General features: G+C 36.0%; 1 protein-coding gene across 1 annotated transcript; it reads right to left on the reverse strand.

Moving 5' to 3' along the window:
* Positions 1-554: 554 nt before the first annotated feature.
* On the reverse strand, positions 555-10,705 carry LOC127845119 (UPF0489 protein C5orf22 homolog). Its single transcript, XM_052375818.1, has 7 exons — positions 10,502-10,705; positions 9,509-9,654; positions 8,404-8,553; positions 6,853-7,468; positions 5,380-5,483; positions 4,055-4,264; positions 555-2,392 (listed from the first exon to the last, which is right to left on the reverse strand). The coding sequence occupies exons 1-7, from the start codon at positions 10,559-10,561 to the stop codon at positions 2,254-2,256; spliced, it is 1,425 nt and encodes a 474-aa protein (XP_052231778.1). The 5' UTR covers positions 10,562-10,705; the 3' UTR covers positions 555-2,253.
* Positions 10,706-13,335: the final 2,630 nt, after the last annotated feature.

A 13,335-nucleotide genomic window follows, 5' to 3' on the forward strand; every position in this document is an offset into this window, starting at 1 on the left:
TTTTAAAAGGGATCACATTTTAATTATTACCGTCCAATTGTTAAAATGTCTTTTGCACAAGTTCCTATTATGAGGAACAATGGATTCAAGTTTGAATGTTTTATACTGATAAATTGGTCCACAAAAATGTGGGTCTATGGACAGATAGGCACTCTTGACAGTAGTCTGTGGTGATTTCAGTACATGCCTCTACTTCATACCGAGGGTATAAACAATGGAGTCGTGTTCTGAGAAAACTGGGCTTAATGTATGTGCGTAACGTGTCATCCCAGATTAGCCTGTGCAGTTCGCATAGGCTAATCAGGGACAACACTTTCCGCTTTTATGATATTTTTAGTTTCAAGGAAGTCCCTCCTTACCGAAAATCAAGTAGGCGGAAAGTGTCGTCCCTGATTAGCCTGTGGGGACTGCAATCAATGATGCAATCAACAATGACTACATAGTGTGTAACTATAGCAACACTAGACATGGTCTCATAACAATTTAATATGTTTGAAAGAGATGCAATGACCGGTGTCCAAATCGTTCACAGGTATAAACAAGTAAAACATGCAGCTTCAGATATGGTTTATTAGTGCATACAGTAAATCTTAGTGGCTTTATACAAAATTACTTTGTTATGCATTTCACATATGAACTACGACTTATTAAACCTGTACTGTTCTTTTAACCATATTTACACTTCTCAATTCGTACAGCTATATTGATATCACAGAAATTGAGAAACATGATTTGTATTATTAAGAAGTTGTTTTGTGTTATTAAGGGACAATTAAATTATACAAACAATTCAAATCTGTGAGGAGATTATTCATTATTGAAAACTAAATATATTTATTGATGTTTCGAAATAACACAAACAATTAAACATTTTAACCCTTACAGTGCGGGAACCGAGTTGTGAAGGCCTTTGCAAACAGTTTGGATCCAGATGAGATGCCACAGAACGTGGCGTCTCATCTGGATCCAAACTGTTTGCTATTCTGATAGTATTCTTTGGAAAAAAATCGAAGAAAATGCTAATTTAAGAAATTCAGCAGACGACATTTTAGCAGACGACAAATTTCCCAGCATGCAAAGGGTTAATATAGCCCAGTAAAAATATGATCAACATGACAACATTGGTAAGAATAGCAGCTAGACTAGGGAATCGGTCTTCACAACAATTTTGGTATCTTTAAAGATACCTTTTAACAGATGGCATGTTTTACCCCCGGTAAATTTGACAAATGCTTTAGATTGATAAATGTAAACATCCAAACTTTGGAGTTCCAGTATAAAACAAAAATAAAATGAAAGAAAGGAAGGAAAAAAAAATCACTCCTGGGCTTGAACCACTAACCCTTGGAGTAAAAGATATGCGCTTTAACCACTTGGGCATCCGTGCTGACAATTAACTTATTTTATAATGCATATAAGCAACCATAGTAATGTCTCAAAATATAATGATAACAACAGAACTTTCCAAATTATAGGTTTGTTGCGCCTTTGTAATGCTTTATAGTTTTCAAGTTTTTAAATTGTCAAATGATGCATTAAATGCATATTTGAGAGCAATGTGAATGTTCAGTATAATTGTTTCTTTGCAAAAAAACATAACATTAAAAATTTGAAACATTTTTTTTTTTTCAAAACAAAGGAGCTTTTTCATTGGACCTAAACGTCCAGCAATAGTGATATGCCAGTTGTGAGATGCATACTTCTAGATATTGGGAAACATTGAGGATCATAAAAGATAACTGGCTCTTGCAAAAAAGGGGCAGGGATGAATTTGGAACCATGCCAATGAAAGGGTGTAATTTAATAAATAATTTGTTTTTTCAACACTTACATATAATGGTGTAAAACACCATCTATTAACAATTTAATGTATTATTAAATTGCAACAAATGTGAAATTTGGTCTCGCAAAATGGGGCTTTATGCATGTGCGTAAAGTATCGTGCTAGATAAGCCTGTGCAGTCTGCACAGGGTGAACACTTTCCATCTACCATGATTTTCATACAGAAGAGGCTTCCTTTTAATGAAAACTTCCATAAAAGCGGAAAGTGTCGTCCCTGATTAGCCTGTGTGGACTGCACAGGCTAATCTGGGATGACACTTAAAGCTCATGCATTAAACCTTGTTTTCTGAGAACGAGTCTCACTACAAAAATATAATGTGTTAACTAGGGGGACAAAAAAAGGGCAGAGCGAAGCACCCTCCTATTTCATTCTAAATCTTTCCCTACAGACATAATCTTGTTGTAATTAGCTAGCCCTGGCCGGCAGGTTCAGTCTCCTCATACAGTAGTGACACCTGTACCTCCAGATACAGATCCTGCAGAGCTGTGAGCACCATGTCTTGAATCATGTCCACCTGGTTAGCGGGACAGTAGTCGTCCAAGCTGGACCTGCCACCAGAAAAACACATAAAATAGTTTCCTATAAAAAACAAGATGTGTTTGTGAAACACTATGTCCCCTCCCATATATTTGACCTTAAAGGATGACCTTGACCTTTCATTACTCAAAATGTGCAGCTCCATGAGATACACATGCATTCCAAATATCAAGTTGCTATCTTCAATATTGCAAAAGTTATGGCGAAACAGACGGGGAAAAAACAATGTCCCCCAGTATAGACTGGGGAACATAAAAGTTGAGCCTTTCTCTGAGAAAACTGGTTAATGCATGTGCCTAAAGTGTTGTTCCAGATGATTGGTGCAGTCTGCACAGGCTCATCAGGGACAAATTGCCACCTAAAATGGATTTTTGCTAAGAAGAGACTTCCTTTCATTACACGTGCATAAAGCCCAGTTTTTCTGGGAGTGAAGCTCAAATGTATGTTTCAAATGAAACATGAAATGTAGATAACGAAAATACTAGTGTCTTAATTTGTGTTAACAATAAGCCATTTAAGAATGCATGAATCCTCAAATAATATGTTAATCTATACAATGTGCGACTTGTAAATCTTTCCAAATTCTTTATCTGCACTTGTAACATAACAAATCTCTAACACTGGACTACAGCTTTTCATAAAAGAGATAAATACTCTCAGACATTGCATGTAATATTTAACAAGTTTAAATAACAAAATTAATAGTAACAGAAATTCAAAAGTGAAAGAAAAGAGCAATAATTATGTACATTTATCATTTGTACATAGAATAACAATATGCGAGTTTATCATTTGTACATAGAATATATATATATATATAATTTGCAGATGCACAACTTCATAAAATAAGGAACAATGCGTGCTTGTAAATTAAAAAAGAGTGGGTATACTTTGTAAGGACAAGTTTTTATCTAGTCAGACACCCGTATGTCCAAGGTGACTTCTGTATTGCTCCCATCCCTAGTCAGAATATATTTAACCCATTGCATGCTGGGAAATTTGTCATCTGCTAAAATGTTGTCTGCTGAATTTCTAAAATGAATACTATCAGAATAGCAAACAGTTTGGATCCTGATGAGACGCCACGTTCTGTGGCGTCTCATCTGGATCCAAACTGTTTGCAAAGGCCTTCAAAATCCGGTTCCAGCGCTCAAAGGGTTAAATAATATTGGATGGATTTTGGGTCTGACAACATTGAACTTGTTCAAGCATGTAATACTGATTAACAAGGTGTATAAAAAAATATACATGTATATACAAGCCAGTTTCATGCAGTCATTTTTGTCTCTTGCTAGATGCATTGGATTGAAACCATATGAAAGTATAATTAGTCGGAGATTGGCCATGTTTGAACACAATCTCTTGTTTAACTGACCTGACAGCCCATTATCAAGAAATTTTTGAATTCTTTTGCTTAACTCAGAAGATGAGATTTTAGTATCAACTCAGCTGAGTATTGGGAATGCCGGTCAACTAACAAACATTCTCTTATCTCGGCTGTAAAAACATGCACATATTCCTCCGAACTCAGGAATGAGTTGGACTCGAAACTCAAACAAGTTTTTTTGAACATGGTGGTCAAACTCATCTAAAAAAAAAAGTGAAAATAACTTAATAACACATAATTGAATTATGTTCTTGATACAATGCCCATATAAAATAGTGTTCCCCACCTTGCAATTGTAACCAGCGTCGGTTTTGGAAGGTAGGACAGCAACTCCTGAACGGAGTCCACCAGGACAGCTATCTGGGTGTTGGTACTGACATGATGTGGGAGCTCCGTGTCGTCACACGTGCATCCCGCGTCATGCAGCAGTGCGACGTCCACACTGCCAGGGGTCCGCGCTTGTAGACAGGCCATCAAGGCAGAAATTGTGGCCGATCTAAGAATGTAGTAAAGCCGCGTTCTAGGAAAACTGGACTTAATGCATGTGCCCAAAGTGTTATGCCAGTTTTTGTATGCAAGTATTTTGGAAATTTACTAACATTTCACTCTTGCATCATTTTGATGCAAATGTTACAGAAAAGCTAAATAAATAATATGTTTTATTTAATAAAAATTGTGTTCAAACAGCAAAGTTGTTGACATAAATCTATATTCAGAAACATTTTCAGGGCATTTAACAAATACAGGTATGCACAAAGAATCACCATGTGCTTCAGTTGATTGACCCCTAAAACTTCAAAAAGGGGACCCTGGGTCATTTAACTCCCGATTTTCAAAATCTATTGAAATCCCTGATATCTGATAATTGAACAGGGTGCCAATTGTGAGTGAGCTCTGACTTTGAACTTGGAAGTCTGTATTTAATGAACAACATTGATGATCCTGTATAGTTGGGCATGGGCACTAGCCAGAGAAATCGTACAACCCTTTTAGGTCGCCATGGCGATGTGGTGATGATGTCCGCCTAGCGACCGGGAGGTCAGGTTTCGATCATTGTTTGGACATAAGACACCAAGTATTGGTTCCAGTCCCAGGAAACGGACTTGAGAGAGTTTAAAATAAGCCTTAAGCTTTCTTTGAAATCAAGCTAAAATATTTACGTTTAAACTAACCTTTTTTCGCACTTGTGTATCCAGTATCAATAACAGATTTATGTTCTAGTTCAGCAAAATATGTATACAACTACTCAAAATATTTGTTCAGGGCCCAAAGGAATTAAAAATGAAGCATACAAGCATCACAAACTTAAGGATTACTTTGCGACAATTGTGTGATAGCATTGTGACATGTTCTTTTCATTAATAATCTCACTTCTTCTAGAGTTATTAATTGTCTCTGTGAGGACTGTTTTTTTGCATACATATCAACATTCTACATGGCATTTATGACTCGAGACCAATGTGTTGAGCATTTAATACAAACTGACCATATTACCGCGGTAGCTGTCGTACGCCAACATAGAAATGTACCTGAACATATAGAAAACCTAAGATTAGGAATCATACGGTGTTACCTAGGGTTACACATCATACCTAGAGTTACACACCATACCTAGGGTGGTTGATATTGGCGGCAGGTTGTACTGCCAGATCTGTGAAAACAGACTTTAGTTGGCTCAGCTGTTTTTGTCTATCTGATACACATCTCTCCAGGTCCTTGGACATAAAACAGGGATTTAAATTCGAGTAGATTCCTGCTTTTTGATGCATGCATTTTACAATTTTCTAATCTTTGACTCCTGTCAAATTATCTGCCTTGCATTAATTTGATGCACCTGGTACTGGAAAGCTCAAGCAATAATATATTATATACATTGTATAGCACAAATTGTGTTATTTGCATAGTTTATTTGCATACTATTTTATTTCTGGTTTTCAAAATGTATGGAAATCTCGGACAACAAATTAATTGTTACATAAACAAGACTTATAACAGGCCACTCAAATACTTTGGTAATATATATATAAGAAAGTAAACATGGCATTTAAACAAAGAATATCATTCTTTTAGCATTAAAATACAATCTTTTTGCACATGCATTACCAAGATGGACTCAAGTAGGCATGGGACATACAAAGTCCCTTCATTCATTATGGTAAACTTTGTACTTTGTGCCTGCATTTATAACTGACTTGAACGTTAGGACATGAAAATTGTTGTTAATTGTTTTTTTGGCACATAAGATGTTCCAAGCATAATACATAAACATTAAGCAGTTGACTCCGAGGTATAATAAATATTGCACCCAGAGAAGAGGGATGTCTACAGATATAATGTAACTTTGCATAGGTATTGTCAATATAAACATTAAAACCAAGTTTCATCAAGATTAAGGCATATTAAGCCTATATAGTGGTAATAAGTTTTTTTATAAACATTTGACCTTTAGACCTAGCATTGAAACTCCACCTAGATATTTTTTAGATACCCATTCTGAGCAAATTTGTTATAGGCTGAAAAATGTGGCCTCTTGTGCAATAACTATGTAAAAATTGCTGACACATTACAACACATGATAGTCATTATTATTAGTGTGACAACAATAGTTTACCAGAAGCACTTTGTGAGCAGTATAATTATAGCCTCAAGGTCAAGATAAATAATGCTATAAAGTCATGGCATATTCACAATTATGCAGGAATGGTTAAATGAAAATTGAACACGAAAAGATCATTTGAGATATAATTAAATAATAATAATTACTCTAGTCTGAATTCAATAATTTAGGTTTAAACAAGAGATGTGTTCGTCAGAAACACAATGCCCCCTATTGCGCCGCTTTGATTTTTATTTTATTTTTGACCTTTGACCTTGAAGGATGACCTTGACCTTGAACTTCCACCACTCAAAATGTGCAGCTGTATGAGATACGCATGCATGCCAAATATCAAGTTGCTATCTTCAATATTGCAAAAGTTATGGCCAATGTTTTTTTCAGACAGACTGACATACTGACTGACGGACAGTTCAACTGCTATATGCCACCCTTCGGGGGGCATAATAAAAAACATGAATAAGGAATACCTTCTCTGATAATGATTCTGGCCTTTGAAATTTGTACAGCTCCTGTAACATTTTGTACTCCTCCTCCCCATACATGTTTTTGAATGGATTCATTGTGGAGAAAAAATCCAAATCAATATCTAGAACATAGGATTCTTTGCCTATAATCTCACAAATATTTGCTGTTAATAACTTCAAGTCTTTGTCCTTTCCACCTCCATCAGTCTGGTTAGCTTCCAAGGCACTGTGTTCTAGTTTTTGTTTTTTGACATTGCAAAAACCATCTGCTTCCAAGTCATTCATCTCTGAAAGATGTTGTAAATTGTTCTGTATATTTTCTGTTTCAACAAAAGTGTTCACACTACATTCATGGTCTAGTTTCTCATCTGCAGAGAGAATTGATTCTTCTTGCAATTTCACAGCATTTTCAATGTTGGTTGCATTTTTTTCAATTTCTTTCAAATCATTCTGTTCCAGTTTTGGATCACTTGGATCACTTGTTAAATTTGACACCAAGGAATCCCAATTTTTTGGAGTGCATGTAACAACAGTGAAATTCAAAGTCTTGGCGTTTTCCAACTGACTCTCTGGTACATAGAGAGTTTCACTGATGTAGTAGCTTTCTGTGCAGGTGGTTCTAGATAAAAATATCACATAATTAACAATGGGAACAAGCAAATCAGTTGAGTTGATACGCCCCTCCTTCTCCTCATTAATATCTATACACCTATGACATTTCATGTTGAATCTTATATAGTATGAGATATAGCCCTAAAATGTTTGTGACAGACAGACAGATGGACTCACGGACAACGGCAAAACTATATCCGTCCGCCTTTGGCGGGGGATAACACAATGATAATGATCATAAGGGTAAATAGTCCCCAACTTAGTTAATCTGGATTTGCTTGTATTAACCCATTTATGCCTAGCATCTAGAAAAAGGCCTTGGCAAACAGCGTAGACCCAGATGAGACGCCGCATGATGCGGCATCTCATCAGGGTGTGCGCTGTTTGCTTTAACGAATTTCTGTAAGAAATATTCTAAATATAGAAGTAAATATACTAGAGATCCCTAATTTTTGAAATTAATTGATCCAATTTAGAAGGATGGGAGAGTCCGCTTGGCATAAATGGGTTAAACACTACAGAAATTTTAAAAGCATGCTTCAATTTACACCACACAAGAAGGTCAGTGTAAGGTTTATATTGGTGAGCTCTTCACACGACCATAGCGGCTTTGGATCTGGACATTTGTAGGATTTATCACATTATTTTGTTAGCACTAAACATATGTGTCTTGTTCTGAGAAAACGGGGCATAATGCATGTGCGTAAAGTGTCATCTCAGATTAGACTGTGCAGTCCGCACAGACTAATCAGGGATGTCACTTTCCGCTTAAACTAGATTTTCGGTAAAAAAGCACTTCCTTCAAACAAAAAATACCATTAAAGCAGAAAGTGTCGTCCCTGATTAGCCTGTGCAGACAGCACAGGCTAATCTGGGAGGACACTTTACGCACATGCATTAAGCCCAGTTTTGTCACAACGCGACACATATGTAAAAACAAACCTGATACAGCCAGTCTTCTTGCACTTGCCAACCAGGAAGCGTGTGGTCTGATCCAGCATCTGGGAGCACCACGGTGGTTTCACCCAAACAAGTTTATTAATGTGACCGGCATACACAGCTGGCAGTATCCAATTCTCAATGCTCAGGGACCTAAAATGTAAAAGTTGAAGATTAAATAAAAACAAGTTAAAGTGATATTATGGGCATTTTTCACTGCTGAATTGAGCTGAAAAGAATTAACAGGTCAAAAGAGTTAGTTAAAGTGTGGTTACTGACCAATTATCTGCAACTCATCTTGCTACCAGTTGTTTATTAAAAATTTATTTTATATACAATATTTTACATGACTTACCCAGTCCTCTAAGCCAAAATCATCCGTAAAACAAAATTGTGTTTTTGTGTCGAATGAAGGAATCTGCACTAAAACTAAATTTAGGTTCGCATCGTACATGCATGATCAGTCGTCAAAAAAAGTACGGTTGATATTCAAATGCATTATATATTTATTTTTTTCTTTCCGGGATATTGTTTTAGTATGTTGATGCTGCATTTACAAATATAAGTGCATATGAAGTGAAAACACCAAAAATAAACAACGGTTGCGATAGACACCTATAAGCTGTTTGATGCCCATAATATCACTTTAACTATTAACTAATTTGGCAAAATTTATAACGGTGTTCCGTTATTTTGGAATGGCAAAAATACCCTAAAAAATTCAGTCAATGTTGTGGCTTTTAGATGAATGGAAGTACCGAATTAAAGAGTATAAATTTAACTGATTTAACTGCATTTTCTGTCTCATGTATGTTTTATAAATAATTATTTGAAATTTATTTTTCAAGCAATACTATATTTCTCAAATCTTAAGTAACTAAAATGACGCATTTTGGGGGTGGGTGGGTTATTTTATATTCCCAAAAAGCGATAAGACAATATGGTTGTTTCATTTATTATTATATAAGCTTAAGCATTTCTGTAAAATGCAAAATTTTATACATCTGCCTTTATCTAAAAAACTTTTTCAATGGATTTTATATAACATAATGTTTACATGACATCATAACTGACTGGTCAAATCAGTCCCATTTTGTGATTTACTTACTCATATAATTTCTCTATGGAAAATACTATATCTGCAGGCATATCAATTGGAATCAGCATATCAGGGTGCGAGTCAAAGTGCACTAGAGTAATGCCATTCAGAGGTAGATGCTTGGAACCAATAGCTCTGTAAATATGTGGTAGAACCTGGAATTAAAGCATTAAGAAACAATAAGTTGAACCTAAATAAATTTGAAATTAATGTGAGATAAGGCTGAACTTGCATGTGATCAAAACAGCTGATCTTATAAACGACCAATTTAAAAGAAAATGTACATCAAATAGTCCAAATTTGGTTGCAAACTGGGAGTTAAAACTGGTAACAAGATTTTTCATGTTAAGGCTTCAACCTGGAATCCAGGCAGCACTTTAATGGGTTAAATGAGCAACATGAAATATTTTCTGGAATAAATAAACACTAACAGATCATAAATTGATCCTTTATGCTCAAATTAAATCATCCTATTTGATGCAGTGTGCTCACAGAATAATCAAATTAATCAAAGTTTTAAAGACATCAACTTTTCACGAAAAAGTTTGTATGTCCCCCACCACTATAGTGGGGGACATATTGTTTTTGCCCTGTCTGTTGGTTTGTTTGTTGGTTGGTTTGTGTGTTTGTTTGTGCAAACTTTAACATTTGCAATAAATGTTGCAATATTGAAGATAGCAACTTCATAATTGGCATGCATGTGTATCTCATAGAGCTGCACATTTTGAGTGGTAAAAGGTCAAGGTCATCCTTCAAGGTCAAATATATGGGTCAAAATCACTAATTTAATGTATACTTTTGCAGTATTGAAGATAGCAGCTTGATATTTGGCATGCATCTGTATCTCATGGAGCTGCACATTGTGAGTGGTGAAAGGTCAAAGGTCAAATATAAGTAACTTAAAACTCGGTTGATTTCGCCAAGTTTACCAAACATTCGAATGCTCTTATATCCGAATATTAGTCAAATAAAGTAAACATATTGATTTAGTCAGGTAGCTACCTCATGATGGTCTTCTTCTACTATCACTGGAAGCACTTTGTATTTTTTAAGTGATACCATTCTTACAACTAACGATTCACTGTAATAACGACATAATTAAAATAATCGTGTTGTTCGACCGACCGGCGCAGCCATCTTTGAAACATGCATTTGATTGTCGCGACTTCAAACCGGGTTATACGAAGTAAAACCCGTCATTCTGAGAACCGGTCCCAATCAATTGTACAAACCGGTTCCATATAAATTGTTTGTATTTGCTAACACACCCACTTTGCCAGAGGCGTAGCGACAGTATTCGGCGTTCGGTTAAATGTATAAATTGTTCGCCCCTCCCCTCCCCGTGAAACATAGTGGTACAGTATTTGGTGCAATTGAAAAAAAACAGTGGAAAATATAAGCATATTACTTAGTCGATACTCATTATTACATAATAACACTATCGCCAAACCAGACAAATGTTGACGACGCACGACGGATAAAAGGCGATCACAAAAGCTCATCATTTTGTGCGCATGTGAGCAAAACACACCATAGGAAGACAATTTGTAGAAAATTAAATGTAAACTCCTACAACTACAACCAAAAATTATATTAGGCTAACCAGAGGCGTATTTAGGTGGGGGGCTAGGGGGCTAAAGCCCCCCAAGCTGGCTGGGAAGATACGATTTTTGTTATTTAAATGAGCCCCTATAGTTTCAATCCACTTGTGTATTTCCTGTCATATGCCCCTAATTAAGCCATAAACAGCTGTCAATTTGTGTGATCAGCCCCCAGGCATGTGTACAGACGATCTATCCTTCGCCAGCTAAACTGCACGCTTCACTGACTGTAAGTGATAAGCTACTCTATTTGATTAGCTATAGGTAAATGTTTACAAATGGCTCATTAATTTTTCGGTAAGTTTCTTTGATGAATTTAAAGGGGCCTTTTCACAGATTTTGGCATGTATTTAAGTTTGTCATTAAATGCGTTATATTGATAAATGTTAACATTGGGTCTAAAAATCTCCAATAAAAAAACAAGAATACAATTAAAGACTTAAAAAAATTAAACCTCAAAGGGACTCGAACCACTGACCCCTGGAGCCATGGAGCAAAAGTCTACCGCTCTATCATCATTCGACCATCCGCATAGATAGAACTTGAAATAAAGAGTGTTGTTAAAATGTTATTTTTTTAATTTGTAAAAAAGGTTTATCAATGACTTTGCCTTATTTGACAGTTTTTGAACCACAAGACTCAACAAGATAATACATAAAATGATTACAACCAAGTTTGATAAATATCTACCCATACAAGAGGGTGACTTAGTAGGATATCCAACATGGTTAATTAGGAGGTCCACCAATCTAACACTGTTAACAATTTCTGGATAAAGATTATGTCTCCCACCACTTTAGTGGTGTGAGAGACATTTGATTTACCCCTGTGTGTCTGTCACAATTGATGTCTGAACTAAAGTTCGTGTTTGTTTTACATTCATTTAATCATGCAAAATTCTGATTTGATAGCATAAAATTGCGTCATTTAAAGGGGCCTTTTCACAGATTTTGGCATTTTTTTTAACTTATTCATTAAATGCTTTATATTGATAAATGTAAACATTGGATCATAAAAGCTCCAGTAAAAAATCAAGAAACAAATTTAAAAAAGTTAAACAACATTGCCCGGAGCAGGTTTTGAACCAGTGACCCCTGGAGTCCTGCCAGAGTCCTGAAGTAAAAACGCTTTAGCCTACTGAGCTATTCCGCCGAGTACAATTCTGGACGTATTTTATACCTTATATAAGCAATCTTCGTAGTTTCACAAAATTTAACGACAAAAACAGAACTCTCCAAATTATTCAATCGTTTCGCGTTGCAACGCTTTATAATTTTTAGGTTTTACAATCGTCAAAAGATGCATATAATGGCTATTTTAGAGCATGGTTAATGTTCAGTATTACTGTTTCCTCACAAATATCATAACTAAAACGAAAACTTACGAATCTGAAACAACTTTTTTCAATTTTGTCAATTTACCAAAGCGTGAAAAGATCCCTTTAAAGGTTCCATTTTTTAAAAAATCGACGACAGGAGGGGACACCCCTCCCGCACCCTCCCCAGTTCAGCCCCCCCCCCCTCTGAACATTTTCTGCATACGCCTCTGGGATAACGGTTAATCTACATGTGTAAATCAACAGCCACCTAATGCGTGCATTCCAAAATATTCCACATACTAAATTGATTTGTCTCGCCTTCATGCCCTAACATTTTTCAATGATAGCATCAAAGTCCTTTTTGCAACCATTTCCTTCTCAAAGCGCAATCTCACAGAGGCGATATTGTCCCATTGATGCCCTTAGAATGGGCATCAGCTTGCTGAAGGAACGCTCGCAACTGGCTATTGATACCAGGGGCGTAGCTGCTATTAGGCACAGCAGACCCGGGCCTAAACAAATATTTAAACATGAAAAATACAAATGCTTTAACCTCGAAAAGCGCATTAAAATGTTGACCCTGAGGGAGTGAGGTGTTAGAAATCTGAATTTCATATTGACATTATCTTCAGACAATGGATTCTGGTCGTGTTCAAAGTACAAATCTTCCAATTATCAACTCTACTTCTTTCTATGTGCATAGTTTCTAGCTCGCTTCTTTTCACGTGACTTGCTGTTACAAGTTTTCATAGGAATACTTGTAGGTTACAATATACTAAATCTTTTTGGAGTGCAATGCTATACTCTTTAAAAACCTGAACATCATTTATAAGAAGACACAATTCTCTGTGTGGGCACTTGCCATGACTTTATTTTAGAATGTTTCTTTGTGCATGTGGTAGGGAAAACATTGATGT

The sequence above is a fragment of the Dreissena polymorpha genome, chromosome 9 (genome assembly GCF_020536995.1).
Source record: "Dreissena polymorpha isolate Duluth1 chromosome 9, UMN_Dpol_1.0, whole genome shotgun sequence".
NCBI classification, from domain to species: Eukaryota; Metazoa; Mollusca; class Bivalvia; order Myida; family Dreissenidae; genus Dreissena; species Dreissena polymorpha.

Excerpts from the sequence above, each read along its gene's own strand:
- LOC127845119 (XM_052375818.1), bottom strand. The coding sequence starts at position 10,561 with ATGGTATCACTTAAAAAATACAAAGTGCTTCCAGTGATAGTAGAAGAA. Across the intron at positions 5,484-6,852 it reads CAGAATCATTATCAGAGAAG|GACCTGGAGAGATGTGTATC; the intron begins GTATTCCTTATT and ends TTTATGTCCAAG. Across the intron at positions 2,393-4,054 it reads ACGCTGGTTACAATTGCAAG|GTCCAGCTTGGACGACTACT; the intron begins GTGGGGAACACT and ends TTCTGGTGGCAG.